Source organism: Harpia harpyja, chromosome 12, assembly GCF_026419915.1.
Source record: "Harpia harpyja isolate bHarHar1 chromosome 12, bHarHar1 primary haplotype, whole genome shotgun sequence".
In the NCBI taxonomy this organism is placed as follows: domain Eukaryota; kingdom Metazoa; phylum Chordata; class Aves; order Accipitriformes; family Accipitridae; genus Harpia; species Harpia harpyja.
In genome coordinates, this window is record NC_068951.1 from 15,030,319 (window position 1) to 15,050,638 (window position 20,320).

Sequence of the window (20,320 nt, forward strand, 5' to 3'; positions counted from 1 at the left end):
CCCCCCAAAATGCGGTGGCTGAGGCAGCAGGGATGGTGCTGGTGGCACATTAACCGGACAAGGAGGAGGCCAGGGGCAGAGTCCGGTCCAGTGGGGGGAGCACCAAGCCCCAGAGTCAAGGTCCACGGGGACGCTGGACACTACTGGCACGGGATGCACTGTGCTGCAGTGCTGGGTGCTGCACGGGCAGCCTCCACTGCTCCTCTCCTCTGGGCTCGGCTCCTGCGGATGGCAAGGCGCACCATGGCCACCAGCCCGCTCTGCGTCCCCCCGCCCCAGGGGCTGCTCCGGCCCCTGGCCGTGCCAGAGAGGCTGCTGCTTGGGCCAGGGCCCAGCAATGTGCCCCCCCGCATCCTGGCTGCAGGCAGCCAGCAGCTCCTGGGCCACATGCACCCTGAGGTGCTGCAGGTGAGCTGCCCCAGCCCAGCCTTCCTCCCCTCCTCTCCCTCATGCCCCACAAGGGGCTGGGACAGCTCTGCCAGGGCAAGGGGGGCAATAGCAGTGTCAGTTGGTCCCCTGCCGCTACAGGTGATGGACGAGATCAAGGCGGGCATCCAGTACGCCTTCCAGACACAGAACCGGCTGACCCTGGCCATCAGTGGCACCGGCCACTGTGCCATGGAAGCTGCCCTCCTCAACCTCCTGGAGCATGGTGACACCGCGCTGGTGGCCGTCAACGGCATCTGGGGACAACGTGCTGCCGACATCACCAGGAGGCTGGGTATGCTGGGGACAGCCAGACAGCACCGGCAGGGCTCAGGGGACCGGGCTCGCGGGTGGGATGCCAGAACGTGACCCCTGGCTTGCTGTCCCCATCCCAGCAGCAGTGGCCAGCGACATGGCTTCCACAGCTGGAGGGCGCTCCAGGTTTTTTCCAGGGTCATGTCCCTCTGCTTACGGTGGTTTGTGGCTTTTCCATTGGGCAAATCCACGGGAGGCCGAACCCTGGCAGGCGGCCGTGCTCCTGGTTTATGCATGACTGATTCCCTCGTGGAACAGGTGGCTGCCCAGTGGGGAGGCATGCCCAAACCTCACTCTCCCTCTCCCCAAATCCCTCCCAGGAGCCAATGTCCATGAGCTGCTGAAGCCCCCAGGCGAGTACTTCACTCCGTGGGACATCGAGGAGGTGAGTGCCAGCCGCAGTGTGGGGCAGCAGGCGCGAGCTGTCTTCCAGGAGCAGTCACCTTCCCCTCTGTTTCATGCAGGGCCTGGCACGGCACAAGCCCTCAGTGTTCTTCATCACCCACGGGGAGTCCTCCACGGGGGTGCTACAGCCGCTGGAGGGGCTGGGCAAGTTGTGTCACCGGTCAGTGCATGGCGGGCACCCACAGGGGCTGGCGGCACCCCAAGGTTGCTGTTGGGGATTGGGGCATTGGGATTTATATGCCCCAGGCTCTCCTCTGGCTCTGTTGTGCTGGAAGCGGTTGGTGCCAGTGAGACACGTGGCCTTGGGGTGACTGGGATGCCAGGGCTGGAGGAAGAGGGGTGGCAAGAGGAGGTGGTAGGGACACCAGGCTGTGCTCTGTCCTCCCACAGGCATGGCTGCCTGCTGCTCGTGGACGCGGTGGCATCCCTTGGGGGATCCCCCATCTTCATGGACCAGCAGGGTAAGAGCCACAGTACCATCAGGGACACCCAGGGGACAAGGGGGCTTCACGCCTGGGCCAGGGAGGGAGGGCAGTGGGATCAGCCCCACTGCCTGTATTTTGGGCTAGCAGCACTAGAAACTGGTCCAGCTGCAGCCAGAGAGCCTGTTCCCCTCGGGGGACTGTCAGCAGTGCCAGGGTGTCCCCCAAAGCTGGCCAACCACAAGCAGGACCTGCAGCATGTGCTACCCTGTGCTTCCCATCCGCCGCTTGCAGCCAGGCTGGGGGGCTCAGTGTGTCCCTGCTGGGAGCCTCTGGTCCCTAAGGAGCTGCCTCCCTTCTCGGGCAGAGATTGACGTCCTATACTCGGGGTCTCAGAAGGTCCTCAACGCCCCCCCCGGCAGTGCCCCCATCTCGTTCAGTGAGGGAGCCAGGTAAGGGCAGCCCTGGGCACACTGGGGGGAAAGGCGATGGGGCTGGGGGGAGGCTGTCACTCCCCCTGCTTTGCCAGCTCTGCGGGGTCAGAGCCCAGCCCATCTCCGGGCAGCGATGGGTGCTGGAGCCAAGCCACTTGCTGGGGGGGGCCCTCCCGCAGGACTGACCTCACCCTGGAACTGGCAGGGTCAAGGTCCGGCTCCTCCCCAGCACTCTGCTTTGCCAGGGAGAAGATGCTGAGGAGGAAGACAAAGCCCCTGTCCTTCTACCTGGACATGGGCTGGCTGGGAAACTACTGGGGCTGTGATGGGGAGCCGCGAAGGTGAGAACGGGCTGTCCCGAGACAGATGGTCACAGCTGTCCCACCCACAGCCTTCACCCTGTCTCGGGGACTGCCTGTCTCCCCCTCGCCCTGTCCACTGGTCACAAAGCAGCCCTGAGGGATTTGCATCCCCTCTGTGCTGGGTGCAGAGGAGGGAGGAGGCCACAAGCCAGTTCCCCCCCACTGCAAGCTGGGTACTGCTCTGCCACGGGGCCAGCCTAAACCACCTGGGTGCCTCTTGGGTTTTGCAGGTACCACCATACAGCACCAATCAACAGCTTCTTCAGCCTGCGGGAAGGCTTGGCCATGCTGGCAGAGCTGGTGAGCGGTGCCGTGCAGGCAGGGGGGCACCAGCAGTGCCGGTGGGGTTTGGGGGAGCAGTGGGTGCCAGGACCTTCTCCCTCTTCTCTGCCCACAGGGTCTGGAGAGCTCTTGGGAGTGCCACCGGGCTAACTGTGCCAAGCTGTGCCAGGGGCTGCGTGACCTGGGGCTTGAGCTCTTCGTGAAGGAGGAGGTGGGTGCAGGGTGAGCCCACCACCATGGTGCAGGGGCAGCATGAGGACATGGCCCTGCACGGCTGGAGATGTGCCTGGGCAGCTTCTGATGCTGGAGAAAAAACTGCCCTCCCAGTGATGCTATCTCCTCCTGGCAGGCTACCAGGCTCACTGGGGGGACAGGGCCACAGCCAGGAGCTGCAGATTTAACCCCGTTTCTCTCTTCCCCAGAAGGTGAGACTTCCCACCGTCACCACCGTCAGGGTGCCTGAGGGCTACAACTGGAAGGACATTGTAGCCTTTCTCATGGACAACCACGCCATTGAGATCGCCGGGGGCCTGGGTGCCTCGGTGGGCCAGGTGGGCAGCGTCCTCTCCTCCCACTGCCCATGGCTGGGCACTGAACCTGGCTGCAGTCACATCCATCAGTAGCGCACCCCATGATTAACTGGTGCTCTCTGGCTGCAAACAGCAAACACACAGCTGGATGCATCCCATTGCCTGCAGCAATGCATAGCGGCTCCTAACCACGCACAATTGCCGCGCATAATTGAGTAACTGCACACATAACTAGCGGGGTGACACGTCTTTAGAAGAAATGTGTGTTAAATAGGATCAAGCAGGGAGTTGTGCACATGCACTCACACCCAGTCACGCGCATGGCCGCTCCTCGCACACCCCCTGCTCCGCGCGGAAGCCTGCACTCTGCTGCCAGCCACTCTGATCACAGGGAGGCGGCACCAGGGCATGGCTGCAAAAGTGGGTGCTGCAGGGAGATGCTCGCCCTTCCCCTCCCAGGTCCTGCGAATCGGCCTCATGGGCTGCAACTCGACCAGCAGCAACGTGGACCGTGTGCTGAGCGCCCTGCGAGACGCCCTCCGGTGCTGCCAACGCAGCAGGCTCTGAGCACCCCTGCAAAGGGGGGTTCCGGATGAGGCGGTGTGGCGCTCCCCCCCATGCCCGGCTGCAGGCAGCTGGCAGGCAGAGGGGCTCCCCTACCTCTCCCGGATACTGCCAGGAAACACTGCAACACCCAGCAACCCGAGCCAGAGCAGGAAGGAGAAGCTGGAAGAGCGGGGGACATCGAGGTGAGGGCTGCAGCTCTGCAAACAAGGGACATGGCTCAAAACCCCTTCTCCCAGTCCCCGCGCAGGGTCACTCCTCACCCTGATGGCCTGACCCCCCAGCTCCTCCCTTTCCCCTGGCCCCGGGGCATGACAGCCCCACTGCAAGCTGACAAGAGGGCTCAATGTAGGATCTGACCACAGGTCCTTTCCCCTCCCACCACCATCACCCTCAGCCATCCCTGCACCAGAGCCCAGCAGCACAGGGTGCCAGCCATCCCCCCCCAGATTAGGTATCCTGGGATGAAACACCCGCCCCAGCGCCCGGCTCTACTAGGGGAGCTGAGAGGCCGTGCATCCCCACCCAGCTGCAGCAGACATGCACTCGCTCCCCGGTACCATCTTTCCTCAATAAAGCAACTTGGCAGCATGCTGCTCCCTGGCTCTGTAGCTCGCCTTACACCCCCCTGGAGTTTTGAGTCACCCAGATGGGGTGGCAGCAGGGTTCTGCTCAGCTCTGCTAGGGGTTTACTTGCTGGATCTTGGAGAGCAGCTGGGACACTGCCGAGCGGCGCGCACTGTCCTGGATCCGGTACACCTGGAACTAAGCAGAAGCAGGTGCAGAGTGAGGAGAGAGGGCTCCCCACTCTGCTTGAGCCCTGTGCCCCAGCACTGCCAGCCTCCCGCAGCCTCCACAGTAGGGTTGGGCAGCACATGCCAGTGGCTGCCAAGGGCTGGAGGGCTCGGGGGGGCAAATTCCAGCACATCCTAAGCTGCCCAGACCAGGTGGTTTCCGGCACTGCTGCGCTCTGTCTCATGAGACCAGCTGAGGGTCTGGCGTTACCTGGTTGAGCAGGATGTCAAAGTAGGCTGTGTCCCAGTAGGACCTGTCCTTGGTGGGGAGGTGCAGGAGGGCTCGGGTGCTGGGGTCTGTGGGCCAGCTGTTAGTGCGTGCAGGGAGGCCAAAATGGAAGCGGAGGAATCGTCAGGGGTCCTGGGCGAAGCTCTCCACCTTATGGTAGAGGGAGGTGAGGTCCAGGGCCTCTCCTTGGAAGAGGTTCTCCTCCAGGTGCAGGAAGTGGGGCAGGTGCCGGGTGGCCAGGCAGCGGAGGAGGATCACCAAGAGCCTGTAGACAGAGCCCTCCAGGTCCTGCCAGTCCTCTGGGGAGGGGAAGAGCTCCATGCTCCACAGCAGCACCATCTGCAGGGAGGGAGAGAAGGGTGCGGGATCGAGCACTCCCCACAAAGGCCATGCCTTCACACCCTGCAGGTCACCATGCAACCACCCATGGGGCTGAGCCCTCAACACAGACATCACGTCCTCAGCAGCCTAGGACTGCGCAGGCTCTTGGAGCTGCTGCTGAGGCTGCTGCAGGCGCAGCCGATGCCCCACCACCCCTTAGTTTTGAACCTTTGCTTCACTCCCCAAAGAGCCCCCGTCTCAGCTCCAAGGCAGGTCCCAGCTCTGCAGCAGCCCCAAAACAACACACCCAAGCTTTCTGCAGGCACTAAGCAATAGTAAAAAACCCTGCTTCTGGTTTCTATCAGCTACTGGCAAGGCAGGTGAACCCCCAGCAGCTGCCATGCCAGCTTCTTTGGCACAACTTAATGGTCAATGCACACGGTGGGCTGAAGCAGAAGATGCTTTTTTGAAGGACAGATGCACACTGTGCCCTTCTTTTTTTAAAAAACCCCAAAACATCAAAGAATGCAACATAAAGCAAACATAAAGCTGGAGCCATTCTCTCAGCAGAAGACAACTTTGCCTCCTTCTCCACCCCAGCCCAGAGAGCCACCACAAACAAGGCAGGGCACACCTGGATTGTGCCACCAGGTACTGTCCCCAGCATGGCCCCTTTCCCAACCAGTGCCACCAGCTGGCATGGGTCCAGAGTGCCAAAAACAGGTTGGGTGGGGAGAAGAGGGTTTTGTCAGAAGAAACGCCACCCTCAGCCCTGCACCTCCCAGTGCACTGGGGCACAGGACAACCTGCGGCATGGCAGGCACAGCAATGCAATCCCCAGCATGGCCTCTGCAGACACAGGCAGCCTGTGCCAGAGGATGCCTGGCATATTGGCACAGAGCCCCAGCTCTCAACGCTCAGGGTGCTTCAGGCTGGAGGTTGCTGGTTCAATCCAGCAAGTGCCTGCTGTTTGCAAGGAAGAAGGATCAAACCCCTCTAACCATGCCCAGCAGCGTGCATCCTTTCCGGACACAGCCATGGGGCAGTACATCCCAAAGCACTGCAGGCACTCGGGCTTATTGCTTGGGATCTTCTTCCAGCAGCGACTCAGCTGTGGCAGGGTGCAGGGAAGAAGCCTTGGCTCTGCCTCCTCTGAGAGCTGTTGTCCCACCAGCAGAACCCACCTACCTTCAGGTGGTTGAAGGTGAGACTGCCTTTCCCAGCCTCCTCTTCCCAGTCCTGGACGCATAGCTGATCAAGCAGGCGAAGACTGTCCAGATGGGGTCCCTTCAGCATGTCCACTGCCTGGAGCAGTTTCAGGATGGGGAGATGAGTGGAGGATCTGGTGAGAGAAAGTGGGGTCCACTGAGAGGGAGGATGGAGACCCGCATCCTTCCAGCTGGGGAGAGGATACCTGCAGTGACCAGCACTGTACCACGCGTGAGGATCTCCCCCGGCCACCCATGTGGCCCCAGGCACACAGCATCCTGGATCCACCTCCTGCACCTGCCTCTAACGAAGAGGGACCAGGGAGATTTGCAGCATGATGGGAATGCTGCTGAGCAGCTCCTGCCTTCCTGGGAGGGACAAGAGGGGAGGCAAAGTGGGGTTGTGCTCCCCTACGTGGCAGTGGGGAGGGCTGCAGGCTGCCCCGGAGGGGAGGCTGGATGGACCCCAAGGAGGGGCCGAGCATCGGGCTGGACCACATCGTGCCCAAAATAAGCCTGGGCTGGTCCAGCCAGATGCTCAGCCCCTCCTTGGGGCCGGGTAGCTGTGCTGGCAGGCGAGATGTGTGTCACCCTGGCCCTGCTCCCTCCCGCAGCCCGCCCTGGGAGGCACCTCATCACAGTGCTGCTGCCAGATGCCCAGGCTCACTCCTGAAGCCTGAGCAGGGATCTGATAGCTGCCACCCTCTGCGTGGGCCAGGGTTCAGCTCCTACGAACAATTTGGGGGGGCTCCTTCAGTTGCATCCCCCACTCTTTCTTGAGCTGTCTCAAATTCGGCTGAGGTTTTTTCCCCAACACAGGGCAGTGGATTTGGGCATCACAAGGGGGTGACTTCACTCCAGTATTGACATATCCCTCCACTTCCCCATCCCCTTTTTGCCTACACCCGGCAGTGCTGCTGGCCAGGGGGGATCCCTGGGGCAGGGTCACCCCGCTATATGCGCAGCCGAGCCACTCACCTCCAGCAATGGGGAGAGGCAGGGACAAAATGGGTCTCTTCCATGGCCTTCCAGAGGCTGCCTTTGGGGAAGCCCCTGTCACTCTGCTGCCCTTTGAGCCAGAGCGGCTCCTGTCGCCTCCTCACCACTGGGACAATGTCAAAGCGGATGGTCTTCCAGCCACAACGGATCAGCAGGGAGAGCTCCATGGCATCTTCCTGCAGATTTTCAGCACTGAGGTCACCTAGACACAGAGGGTTTGGCTGCGTTTAGGAGGTTACCACAGCCGGTCCCACAGGCTGAACTGGGTATGTGCCGCAATGCCTGTGGGCATGTCTCACCCCGCTCAACTCATCCCTTTCCAGCACTGCAGTTTGGCTGCAGTTCCCTGGCAAAAGCTGTTCTCCAAACTCTGCTGGGGTGGTTTTGGGGAAGGAGCATCGCTCCAGCAGGGCTCAGGGCCAGGCCAGCGGGTGTGGGCACAGCAGGAAGGCCCAAGTGGCTGAACAGGGCCATGCTGCTGGGTAGCTGAATGGTGCCAAGAAAAACAATGTGGTCCAAGAAAAATGAACCAGGAAAAGTCTCAGATTGAGGAGGTAGAGGAAGATGAAGGGCTCTGGCTTGGCCATGGAGGAAGGAGGGAATGGTGGGCTTACTGGGGACTTTCAGACCCTCTGGTCCTCTCACATCACCTTTTCATCAGGGCTGAGATTTACTTCAAGAAGCACCTTTGGAGATGGAAACGCATGAAGAAGCTGATGGGTCCCCTATGGGCATTCCCAGGGTCCCTTCCCCACCGTGTCCTTCCCGGGGACGCTGCTCCCAGCTGGGGCCCATGTGTGTGCAGGGTCAGACCCATGCACTAAGGTCCCACTCCAGCCCTGACACACTTCCAGCTCACCCTCCAAACAGCCTCCTACAGGGAGCAAGGGGCACTCGGAGGTCAGGAGAGATGGGGGGAATGCGGCTAGGGTGAGCCAAACACGCCAAGTCCCTGCGCAAACCCTCTCCAGGGACTAACGGCAGGGGTGGGTGAACCCTGCATGGAGCTGCCACCCACCAGGAAGGGTGCCATCAGCCCAGGGTGAAGATGCCCGAGGACAACTCTGCTGTCGTGGGATGGCAGGAAGTAGTTTGCATCTCCCCTTCCTTAGCTGAGGGCAAAGCCTGTCCCAGCGCATGGCAGGGTGCTCGCTCACTCTTGGAGGCTTTGGGTGGGCCACGCACCCGGGGAATCACGCCCCAGCCCGTTTGCGCAGGGACCACCACCGAGCTGGCCTCCCCAGCTGTGCTGGAGGCAGCTCCCGGCTGGGGAAGAGCCGTGCTGGTGTACGCACCTGGCTGAAGCAGGAAGAGGCGTTGGCAGCGCACGATGGCCGAAACAAGGAGCTCTTTTAGGTGCTGGAGGACTTTGCCTGGAACCAGGCACCCCGCACCATCTCCCCGCTCCATCACATCCACAGTGCTGGTCCAGTCCTCCAAGTCAGTCCCTGGAGAGGGCACTTCCAGACAGAAGGTGCCCAGCCCTGGACGGTGCCCGGCTGGGGTGTCCCCGGGCCAGCATGCCAGCACCCGCAGGGCATCACCATCGATCCGCAGGGGGACCTCCATGGTAACTGCATCCTAGGAGGCGCAGAGAGCGAACTCAAAGGCCTCCAGGTTCCTGGCATAGTCTACGAGGAAGCAGGGCTCCCTGGCATGGACGCCCTCCAGCAGGGTCAGCAATATGTCCTCAGCCCGCTGGAAATGCTCCAGCCGCTGCCTCTTGCAGGACACAATCACCCCGAGGTACCTGTGCCAGTGGGAAGCACTGGCTGCCATGGCAGCTCCACGGCTGTCCCAAGCCTGCTTTGGGCGGGAGTGAAAATATGTGGGCAGGGAGGGCAGGGCTGGGAGCTGTGCAGGGCGGGCGGAGGGAAGCCGCAGCCGGGCGTTGACAAGCACCACTGCTGGGTGAGCGCCAGGGAGAGCTGCCAGGAGCACCGTGTCCCCCCAGGGCAGACCCAGGGCAGGGTACCGAGTCACACCATGGCCCCTTGGGCAGTCCAGCAGGATGACAAGGGATGCTCAGCCAGTGGGTCGCGCCAGGACGACGCTGTGGCCTCCCACACCTCTCCTGGCACCGGGGCTGCGTTGCCGATAGCATCTCCTCACAGCCAACACCAGGTGAAGGTGACCCACTGTAGCAGGGACCCATCTGGAGACGTGAGCCGAGTAACAACCGGACACCGATACGGTTAAAGTTGTTCTCCCTTTATTGCCCAAATAGCGTGCTTATATACCTTGTCAAGCTAAACATCAGCTGTCCACGCGCCAAAAGCTAAAATATAATTGGTTATACTATCTCTGTCCACACGCATAAACATAGGACACAATTGGTTATACTAACTCTGTACACGCGCCTAAACATAGGACACAATTGGTTATACTAACTAAAACATGCGAAACTTGTCTCAGCCTAATTGGTTAAGATAAACTGCTGAATTGAGGTTCTTCATGCCAAGTTCCCTTTATCTTGGAATGTGCACCTGTGTTCTTCTAATTGGCATCTTTCTTTTTTTTGTCTTCTTGTTTATTCTGTTCAAGGCCTTCTAAAGGCGTCTGGAATACTTTTGCGACCGTTAGCTAAATATGTGTCCACAACAACCCACCACTCTCCCGCCCTGGCACAGCTTGGCTCAGCAGGCCCAGCTGCCTGGGGCTGCCAGGGCAGGTCTGCTCCCAACTTGTGTTGCACCCACGGGAGCTGGGAGTGGGCTCACACCGGAGCCGGGCCATGCTGCGGTGGCTGTGGGAGGGCTGTGGGACCCCACACCTGCCATGCAGGCGCTCAGCAGAGCCCTGTGGGCCCAGCCCACGGCTTCATCAGGCTTAAGCTCAGGCACAGGCACAGGCTCAGGCTCAAGCTTGCCAGGGGTGGGCAGCTCCTGGTGCCTCTTGGCTGGGCAGAACCCCCTGGGCTCAGCCCTGCACTCGGCCCCCAGCTCGCCCGGCCCCGGCCCCGGCCCCGGCCCCGGCCCCGGCCCCGGCCCCGGCCCCGGCCCCGGCCCCGGCCCGCCCACTGCGGGCAGCTCCCGGCGCCCCTCAGCAGGGCAGACACCCCCGGACCCCGCCCAGCTCAACGCCCCCGCCCCGTCTGTAGGCCCCGCCCCGCCTCTAGGCCCCCCCCGGTAGACCCCGCCCCCAGGTAGGCCCCACCGTCACCCCGGCAACACCGCCCCCGCCACGCCCGAAGTGCGGCGGCTGCGGTCGCCATGGCGACGGCGCGGCCCGGCGGCGCGGTTGCCTGGCGACGGCCGTGGGCGGCGGGGAGCATCGCCCTGGGGCGGGGGGACGGACTGGCAAACCGGGGCTTTCGGCCCCAAAACCGGCGGGCAGCGGGAGGTGGCGGTCCTCGGCCTGGCTGCCGCCAGGAGGAGCAGATGGTGCTGAGGCAAGGGCTGTGGTTCGGGCCCGTGCTCCGATATGAGCGGGGTCTTGGTCACCTTCCACCTCCCGAGAGCTGCCCGGGACAGGCTTAGCCCCGGGGCTGCCCAGAGTTAGGACAGCACCGGCCACAACAGAGCAGAGACTGGCTGTTGGTTCTGCACAGCCTTCCTGGCTGTAGCCTCCTACCTGCAGTCAGTCCTTCAGGATCTCCCACAAATCCCAGAGAGGAGGGTGCATGTTGTGCCCTCCCCAGGGCAGGTTCCCTGGCTTTACCGGCACAGAGCAGGGCTCTCCCAGCAGGACACCGTGCTTCAATAATCCCCGGCTTCCCTGCAAACCGTTCCTGCCCTTGGTCAGAGCAGGGAAGGGAGCAGGGGAGGCTCTGCGGCAGCAGGAACCCGTGTGGGATGGGGGTCACAGCTGAGCGTGGGGCCCTGGGACCACTTCTGGGGAGGGGAGAGAAAGCCATGGGGCTCACGGCTGGTCCTCCCACCTCCTGTGGCTCAGAATCTTTATGGCTGTTTTATACAGCCCAGATGAGGTTTCTGGATCTCCCCAGGGTTGTTTCCAGTTCGTCCTCCTGCCTCGTTCAGTCCCACGTGGCTGAGGAGCTGCCCTCCAGGCATGGGTCTGTCTGTCTGTCCTTCTGCCAGCTGAGCTCCAGGGACCCCTGGCTGCCTTCCAAGAGGGAGCAGGGCCAGAGCTTCAACCCACAGAGCATCCTCACGCACCTGCAATACAGAGCCACAGAGGAGAGTGGGAGCCCACACCAGGCTCCTCACAACCTGGAGGCTGGGGGTGCCCAGGGCTGGGGAGCCCCAGCCAGATTTTAAACCCCTGACAGCAGGTGACAGGCTCTGCATCTCCTTACCCGAGCCCCGCACTCCCGGTTTCACCCCACCTGAGCAGGGGGCACTCAGTCCCCCATGACAACCGCTGTCCTGACCAGGGCTGAGCGTGCAGCTCGGTCTTGCCCTCCTCCATCATGTGGGGAGAACAAGCTGGCTGGCAACCCGGAGAGGAACCCAAAAGCAGCAGGACTCCCTGCTGCCAAAGCAGGGCTCCTGGGGGCTTCACCCTCCCCATCAGAAGGGTCTGGGCTCATCCTGGAGGATGCTGAGCCCAAGCCAGGCAGAAGAGACGACTGCTCCAGGCCCCGATGTGGGGAAAAGCAGGCAGAGAGACTCAGGCCACCACTTTTCCAGGGGTGGTGGGGCATGGCTCACTGGTGACAGGGTCACTGCATGCCCTAGGAGCATCACTTTGTCACGGATGGAGTCCCTGCTGTGGCAGCAGCCAGGACAGTCCTTCAGCCAGCGCCCAGCAGGGATGCTGGAGGAGGCCACGGGTGTCATGCAGGAACTGAACTGGGAGCGGGAGCAGTACTGTAGGAAGGTAAGGCTCATTAGGGTGGGGAGACAGGGCAGTCCCCCCGAGGGGCTTGGTGCCGGTGGGGGAACCATGCCCTCCTTGGCACAGTGCTGGCTGACCCCGCAGCATGACCCTGGCGTCCTGGTCCCACTGCTGGCAGAGCTCTGGTTCTGGGAGGACCGAGTGCGACATGACCCCCCCACAGCTCCTTGCTGCCTTTGGCACCTGCACCTTGCAGACCTCTGGGTGGCACTGTCGAGAGGTGGGTGCTGCAAAATGCTGCCCTCTGCCCCTTCCCACAGGCTGAGGCCTTCCCCTTTCCCCTTCCTCTTTTCCCCTTCCTCCTTCACCTTCTCCTTCCTCTTTCACCTTGTCTTTCCTCCTTCACCTTCCCCCTTCACCTTCCCCCTTTCTTTTTCCCCTCTCCCCTCTCCTTTCCCCTTTCCCTTTCCTCTTCCTTTTCCCTTTCCCATTCTGTTTCCCTTTCTCTTTCTCTTTCCCTTTCCCTTTCCCTTTCCCTTTCCCTCTCCCTCTCCCTCTCCCTCTCCCTTTCCCCTCTCCCCTTTCCCCTTTCCCCTTTCCCCTTTCCCCTTCTCCCTTCCTCTTCCCCTTCCCCTTCCTCCTCCTCTCCCCTGCAGGCAAGGGGCTGGGAGCAGGCCCTGGAGGAGCAGCTAGCCCGCTGCTGCCAGGCACAGGCAGCAGCCCTGCTGCAGGCACAGCACGAGAAGGAAGAGCTGGCCGGGGAGCAGTGCTGGGTGGTGGCACAGCTGGTGACACATCTGGCGACACATCTGGCGACACAGCTGGCCAGCTGGCAGAGGTGGGAGCAGCCAGAGGCACTGCTGGATGCTGCCCGATGCCCCAGGCTGGGGGGCAGCTCGGCGGTGCTGGGGTGCAGAGGGGGGGTCCCCCTCAAAGCAGGGGAACAGCCACCAAGGCCAAGCAGGCAGCTCAGCGTGACCAGTCTGGCCCCTGCCTGTGCTTTGCCTGCTGGAGGGAGGTGGTCCGGCACTGTGACCTGTGCATGGGGGCTGTGGGGCGTGAGGCCACCCCGCGCCCGCTGGCATCCCTCCCTGCCGCCCTGGCAGAGCCTGAGTTGGGCGCCGGGGGAGGCTGAGGCAGACGGCCCCCCCGGCAGGAGGGAGAGGAGCTGGTGTGGGGAGGGGATGGCGCAGGTCAGGATGGTGGGGAGACAGCAGAAGCTCCATCCTGTGCAGAGGAAGCAACAGAACGCCAGAGAGCCGAGCCCTGCCCGGGGTTGTGCCATGCGTGGGGCGAGCCATGCAGCTGGGCATGGCACAGGGCTGCGCGTTCAGGGCAGCGCCAGGATGGTAACCCAGCGAGAGGCTCAAATGTAGCACAGCTCCGTCGGAGGCGAGACGTGGGGGAAAATCTCCTAGGAGGAAGGTCAGTTAGGCCGCGGAAGACATGGCTGGAGTGCGCAGTGCTCGGGCTGGACAGGTCATCGGGAGGCTGGCGGGGAATGGCCTGGCACTGGCAGAGGGGCCAGGCTGAATGAGCTAATGGCTCGTTTTCCATCTTGGTATTTTATGGCTCTATGAATTTTCGCTCTGTTAGAAACAGGAGAGAGAAAACAACCCAAAAATAAGAGCAAGGGCAAGCAAGAGAGAGGAAAACACCCAGGGGGCATGGGAGCACTTGATATGGCAGGGTTGGGCGAGGGGCTGCAGCGAGCCCCCGGCGTCCCTCACCCAGCTCGCCCCTCCGTAGCAGTCTGTGCGCAGCGTCACCACTGGGCCCCGGACCCTGCAAGATGCCATCACCACCCAGCAGAAAGACACTGGGGGGTTGAGCTGGTGGGTGGAGGAGCTGGTGGGGGACAGGGAGACTGGGATGCGGGAGGTAGGTGATGCTCTGCCCCAGCACCCTGGCTCTGCACCAGCCCCAGCGGCGGCACCCCTGTGCCCCACGAGCCTCCCGCTGGGGCTGGGAGCCTGCCCAGAGCGGCGCGGCACGGCTCCCGGCAAAAAAACTGGGATGGGGAGTGCGGACGCAGGCAGGGGAGGTAGAGAGGAAGGGAGAGTAATTTAACATGACAGGCTGTTTATTTTGGCAAAAAGGGTCTCTTTTCAACAGATTTCAAAGCCCGGCCCTGGGACTGGGGGGACCACACAGAGGAGCAGGAGAGCAGGGGTGCAAGGAGGGGTTCGATGGGGCACCTGGACCGAGAGAGATGGAGAGGAACCCCTCTGCTTGTTTGTCCCCGGGGAACCGTTGGGTTTTCACAGCTCCAAGCATGTTCACAAGCTCCAGTGGAGTGTGTTCCCCGACCCCAGGGTGCCCCCACAGGCACCCGCGCGCTCCCGCACACACGTGCTTGCCTGCACGCACCCGCGCGCGTTCGCACGCTCCCCCAGCCCCTGCTCCTTCCTGCGGGCCAGAGCTCAGCTGGAGTCTTGGCTTCCCCCAGCGACGTTTCAAAAGAGGCTGTTTATTAAAAAAAAAAAAAAATTTCTAGGAAAGAAATAATTATTATAATCACATTAAGAGCTTTGGCTGTAAAAGCCCTGCGAGAGCGCTGGGAAGGAGCCGAGGCTGCTAACAGCAGGGAGCGCGGGGGGTGGTTTTCCTGCCTTGTGCTCTTTTTTTTTTCAGTCCTGGTCCAACACCCCCCCCCCCTTTTCCTGCCCTTTATCCTGGGAAATGAAAACAATTTATTTAATGATGGATCGTCCCTTTCTCTGGTCACTGACCTTCTGGGTGAATTTCTGCTGAGCTCGGCGGAAAACGCGAGGCTGGGTTGTGGATCCCATCTGTGGGTGGGGGAGGGGAGGGGGGGGAGTTCACCCTCATCCTTCCCAAAAACCACAGCAACAGTCCTGGGGAGCAGGATGGGGCCAGCAGGGAGAGTCCCCATGACAGCGGGTGGCTTTTCTGCAGACGCTGTCCCTGCAGCCCTGGCCCCGGGGCTTTGGGACCAGATGCGGGGGCTGCAACGACTCCCAGAGCCTCCCACCCAATCCCCTTCTCTCTCTGGGAGACTTGCAGGGGTTCCTGGCGCCCACCGCCTTCTTCCCGACCTGTCCCAGGGTGCAAGGGCTTGGCTGGGGTGCAGTGCTGGAGTGGGAGCAGGGGGACAGAGGAGCTGTACCCAGGGTGGGAGCGGGGAACAGAGGAGTGGTCTCCATACTGCCGGCAGCCACGTCCCCCCTTGCTGTCCAGTGGCGGGGCGGCGAAAGGGCTTTCTTGGCTCGGGGTGGCTGCGGGAAGTGGTTTTCAGACCTGGCCAGGCAAGGGAACCGGGCATGAGGCTGGGGATGAGGTCAGGGATGCGTGTGGGGCTGCACGGGGCTCCCAGCAGTGGCCAGCACCATGCACCCCGCAGCAGGCAGTTTGGCCCTCGGCCGGGCTGGTGCTTGGCTGGGCTCTGCTCCCCGGGGACAGGAGGGAAAGGGGCAGCATCACACCAACCATCCTCCTTTCGTTTGGGTGGGTTGTCAGCACCCAGCGCGCATTGCCCCGGGGCCCTGGGCATGGGTGCAGCCCGGCATCCCCCACCAGTCATGCTCAACCCTGAACTGACCTGCGAAGCAGGGATGGAGCAATCCAGTGTCCAGCCCCCTCCCCTCTGGCCTTTCCTCTGCCATGGCCTGTTACTCAAAGCATGGTTCTTGTAAAAACGCATAAATATTTATACAAGAATAATTTAAAAAACATGGTCTGTCAAATAATCAAAGCAGCAGAACATCCGAGGAGCTTTCAGCTGGATTGGGAAATCCGGTGTTGCTTTCCGACACCACGCTGCGATGCTGGAGGTGCTTGTGGCCGGCCCTGGCCCTGCAGGCTGCTGGACTTGCTGGCACGGGTTCGCGGCAGGTTTGAGGTCTTCATTAATGTGGTTTGGGGACCACAGCAGCGCGTGGCTTTCACTTGCATCAACTCAAGCCGCTGGCTGCCAGAAGCCCCAGCCAGGGATGGGACTTTGCCAGGCACCGGTTTCAGCCTCACGTCCTGGTTTCAGCACTGTCCCCTGCACTGGGACCGTTCCAGGAGCTGGAGAAATCCTTGGGTGAAGCGCTGCATCCCTGTCCTTCCCCGAGCTGCATGATGGGGACAGGGACTGGTGTGGGGAGGAGCAGGGTGGCAGCTAAGCTGGCAGGGTGGTCCCTGGTGCCATGGGGTGGCAGGGGTACAGCATCCCCATCCCTCCAGAGCTGGCAGCACCCTCAGCATCTCAAAAGCTTGGCTTTGCAGTGCTGGGGCGAGAGCCTTGGGCCAGGGTTTCTCCCAAGGAATGAGATTTGTGTCCGTCTAAATGGTCCCACATCCCCGTTTGCACCGGTGTCACCAGTCACCAGCACAGCCACAGCTCTTCTCCTGCCTCCTGGTGACACCATGTCCCCCCAGCACCACTGATAAGGCCCGAGCTGCCGCCCCCCCGGAGAGGCAGGGGAACAGCCTTAAAATGGCAGCACCTGGAGACCCCCAGACCCATTTCCTTCTGCTCGCTTGAGGCTCCCCTGGCTGGGCAAGGCAGGGGATACAATTGCCACCACGCGATGACCCTGCTGCCGTAGCTCAGCTGACCCGCAGCCACCAGATGCCTTGGCCACGTGGTTCAGGGGGTCCCAGCCTGCCGGGGGAGGTGAGGGGGTGGGAGAGGGGAAGGGGTCCCCCCGTTCCCACGGCCCCGTAGAGCCGGAGGGCAAAGGCAGGCACCGTCGTGGGCTCGGGCAGCACAGGGGGAGCGGGAGCTGTGTGTTGCAGTAACCTCTGTCCTCCTGGCCACCCTTCAGCCCCTTCCCACCACCCGCATTTATGCGCGTGATTCCTGTTCTTGCATTCTTTGAACCTGGGCCAGATAATGAGTTCAAACCCCTTCATTAAAACCTCGGCTCCCCCCCTAAATGCCTGCGCACCATCCTGGGCTACCTGGCTGCCTCACCCGCCCCGGGGACCGTGGTCCTGGGGCTGGTTCCCCCCTCGCTCCCCCCATGGGAGGTGATGCTTGTGCCACGCACATGTTCGACATCCGCGGGAAACGCTCCCTGTGCTCAGCCTCATTAGCTGGAAGGGAGGGGGAGAGCCAAATCCAAACCATGTGCTGACCTGCAGGCCCCTCTGCCCGAAAGCATCCGTGCTGAACACTCTCTGGATCATTAATAGCTCCCCGGATCCTTTCTGCATGTCCCCCCCTCCCTGAAACGTGTGGGGCCTGGCCCGGGGTTGGGGTGGGTAGGGTTTGTGTTCTTTCCCAATGGTTTTCCAGGGCTGCCTTTCATGGGAGGCAGCAGGCAACCCTGGGGCTGTGAGTGGCAGCCGGGAAAAACCGGGGGGCAACTGCCCGCGGATTTGGGGCAACCCTGGGGCTGTGATGCCAGGGAGAGACAGGCTTGGGGTCCGCTGAAGGACCTCTGCCTCCATCCCTTGCTCCCGGGCATCTCCCTCAGGTGCAGCTTTGCAGTGGGCGAACTTGTGCCGCAGTGTGCCCGGTGCCCACCAGCCTCCTCAACCTGCTTGCCGGGTGCCTGCAGAGCCCGGGAGGAAGCACCAGGTCCAAACGCCTCTGGGACCTGTGCTGAGGCATTTCGCAGAGGAGCATCGCCTGTCACGGGGGCCAGGAAAGACAGGGGAAACCTGGGATGCCCCCAGGACCTGCACAGTCCCCACCCCAGCATGACAGCCCCACCAAACCCACCCCCCCAGGGTGGGCGCAGGGGGTGTCCCGGCCATGTTTGGGAAGCCACCGAGAAGCCAGGCACCCTGAATGCAACTGCAGGTGGAGAAAAGGGGCATTTGCTCCCGGAGAGGGAACAGGCAGCCGGAGTATGGCCAGATGGTGCGGGGAAAGGGCTGCTTCCCCCTGCACTCCTCCCAGCCTTCCCAGCACGGATCCCAGCTTCGCACTGGCTCCAGCTCCTGGCCCAGAGGAAATGGCTGCTGGCCGGGGCCCACAGCTGTTTTCCCCACTCGGTTTGCTGCTTTCGATTTAACGTCCCAGTGAGCTGGATTGGGACGATGCAGGGGGAGCATTGCGGTGATTTCCCGTGTGAAGCCTGCCTGGAAGAAAATCCTTCCCTCATGCTCGGGATGGCTGCTGGCATGGCTGCTCCCTCCTGCCTGCCCTACCCGTCTCCGGAGGGAAAACCCGCTGGCAGAAATCTGGATGGCCCCTGTGGGGATGCTCATGGCGGCAGGGGGCAGGTTGCTGCCACTATGTCCCCGTATCCCTTGGGAGCTGGGCTTGCAGTGGGGCCTGTCACGGCACGGCAGGGCCAGGAGACAGGACTTTTTGGAGCACATGGCACGAGGTGGGCGCAACGCCCACCACAGGAGTGTAGGGCTCACCCTCCTGGCTGCGAGGTGGTGGATTGTGACAGCCAGAAGAGCCCCCTCCAGTCGCTCTCCAAAAGAGATGGGTGTCATCCGGCACCCCTGGACCCACGGATAGGCCATGAGGAGAGAGGGTGGCGGTGCCCCCGCTGCATCCCCCCCCTACGGCGTCCCCCCGGGCCGGGGAAGGGGCGAGTAGCCTAATGCCTTCCAGATCAGCTGTAAATGGCTGGGTAGGGTAATTCATATCAAACTCATAAAGCCTTTATTAGTGTCTCGGGGGAGAAATCCGGATGTGGCCGTTTATTTATTTTGGATTTCACCTTTTTTTTTTTTTTCTTTTAACATTTTCTTCCAGGAGATTTTTAAAGGGACAGGGACGCCTTGCTGTGTTTGGCAGCGGGGCTTGGCGGGGGCTGGCTGCCTGCGGCACATTTGGTCCTGGAGCGTTGGTGCTGGCTGAGGTGCCCTGGCATCTCAAGGGGTCGGGCAGATCTCAGGGTCCAGCTTCAGGACTGCTCCGAGGGGGGGCAGGTCCTGGCGCTGCCGGGGGTGCTGTGAGCATTTTGGAGCCCCGCAGCTTTGCCCTGGGTGCTGCACCCCTGCTGCCCACAAGGCCCCCCGCTGCGCCCAAGCCCCGCTTTCGGCCCTCCACCCCACACCTCAGTTTCCCCCACTCTACAGAGAGGCAACGATCTCCGCACCAGCGCTGCTGCCTCCCGGGGCGGCCAGCAATGCGTGGGTGAGGATTTTGGGAGCACCCTCACACCGATGGCAGAGCTGGGCCCCGGTGAGGCAGACTTTCCGCAGCAGTGTCCGCGGCTGGTCCTAACCCAGTCCCGCTGTTGTTTGCTCCTCCGCTTTGCTCTTTACATAATTTGTTCCTTGGCCCCTTTTCAAACGTACCTCGCAATCGTTACAGCAGAGGATATTTATACAGCGGGGGTGTGGAATAACATGGAAAACCTCTGGAGCCAGGGACTGGATTCCCACACCAACCCAGCACTGGGGGCAGGCGACAGCCCTCCCCAGTTTTGCCGGGACCCTGGATGGGGCTGGATGGGGTTCTCCCTCACACCCCCCCCCCGCCCCGGCTGTGCCTGGGCACCCCAGAGACTCCTGCCATGGGACAGGTTAGGTGCAGTCATGGGGGCACCCAGAGGTGGAAGGCGATGGGGTCACCAAGCCCCCCGGTCCGGCTGCAACCCTCACCCCAGCACCTGCCCGGCAGCGGTGCAGGCAGCACCCATCGTTAACTATCAATTAACTATCAAAACCCACCGGTGCTTTTTAGTGGGGTCTCCCAGGGGGCAGCCCCAGCAGTGTTCTGGGGGACTTGGGCTTTCTTGATAAAACCATTTGCTGATCATAAATGTAGGGTGGGTGTGGGTTGTTTTTTTTTTTTCTCCAGTGGAGACAAAGACGCCCTTGAGCCTAAAGCGTAACTTAAAACATGGCATTCCTGAAAAGAATTTCCTGATAATATTTTTAGCACCTGAAAAAAAAAGGGGGGGGGAGCAAAAAAAAAGCAACCACCACCATTTTTTTCCTCTTACACTCTTTTTTTCCCCTCCAGTCCTCTGTTTTAAAGGAGCAGAGGGGACCCGCTGCTGAACTGCAGCTGGGGATGGGGAGGTGGAGCGGGGCCGCGGCTGGCCCTGGAGGGGGGCTCTGCACCCACGCGTGTCCTTGGGTGGTGGCTACTTTTCCCCGTGGGGGATGAGGAGGCGGCGAGGGGTCCCTCCGCGGGGGGCTTGGGAGGAGAGGGGGCGGCAGGGAGGGTGTCCTGCCCCGTGGGGGGACCTCCCGCCCCGCCCACCCGAGCGCTGCTCCCCCCGCCCCGCTTTATTTGCATACCCCGCCCCTCCACCACGGCCCTCCTGGCGCGCCGAGCGCCCATTGGCTGGCCGCACCCTGGCAATGCAAATCACCCGCGGCGGGGCGGGGCTGGCGGGGTGAAGGGGTTCGGCGCGGCGG

General features: G+C 62.1%; 2 protein-coding genes across 3 annotated transcripts; one reads left to right on the forward strand and one right to left on the reverse strand.

Moving 5' to 3' along the window:
• Positions 1–120: 120 nt before the first annotated feature.
• AGXT (alanine--glyoxylate aminotransferase) lies at positions 121–4,331 on the forward strand. Of its 2 annotated transcripts, none has more exons than XM_052803884.1 (11): positions 121–408; positions 529–721; positions 1,062–1,126; positions 1,206–1,306; positions 1,537–1,607; positions 1,936–2,020; positions 2,248–2,343; positions 2,595–2,664; positions 2,762–2,857; positions 3,069–3,197; positions 3,636–4,331. In XM_052803884.1, exons 1-11 carry the CDS (start codon positions 154–156, stop codon positions 3,741–3,743), a joined length of 1,269 nt encoding a protein of 422 aa, XP_052659844.1. In that variant the 5' UTR covers positions 121–153; the 3' UTR covers positions 3,744–4,331. The 2 variants fall into 2 exon arrangements, with proteins under 2 accessions (XP_052659844.1, XP_052659843.1); XM_052803883.1 differs by having other exon boundaries at positions 133–408; positions 3,072–3,197.
• On the reverse strand, positions 4,290–9,085 carry MAB21L4 (mab-21 like 4). Its single transcript, XM_052803885.1, is given in 5 exon segments — positions 4,290–4,505; positions 4,746–5,102; positions 6,273–6,426; positions 7,271–7,493; positions 8,587–9,085. Coding segments are annotated over 5 exon segments (1,302 nt in total). The 5' UTR covers positions 9,071–9,085; the 3' UTR covers positions 4,290–4,421.
• Positions 9,086–20,320: the final 11,235 nt, after the last annotated feature.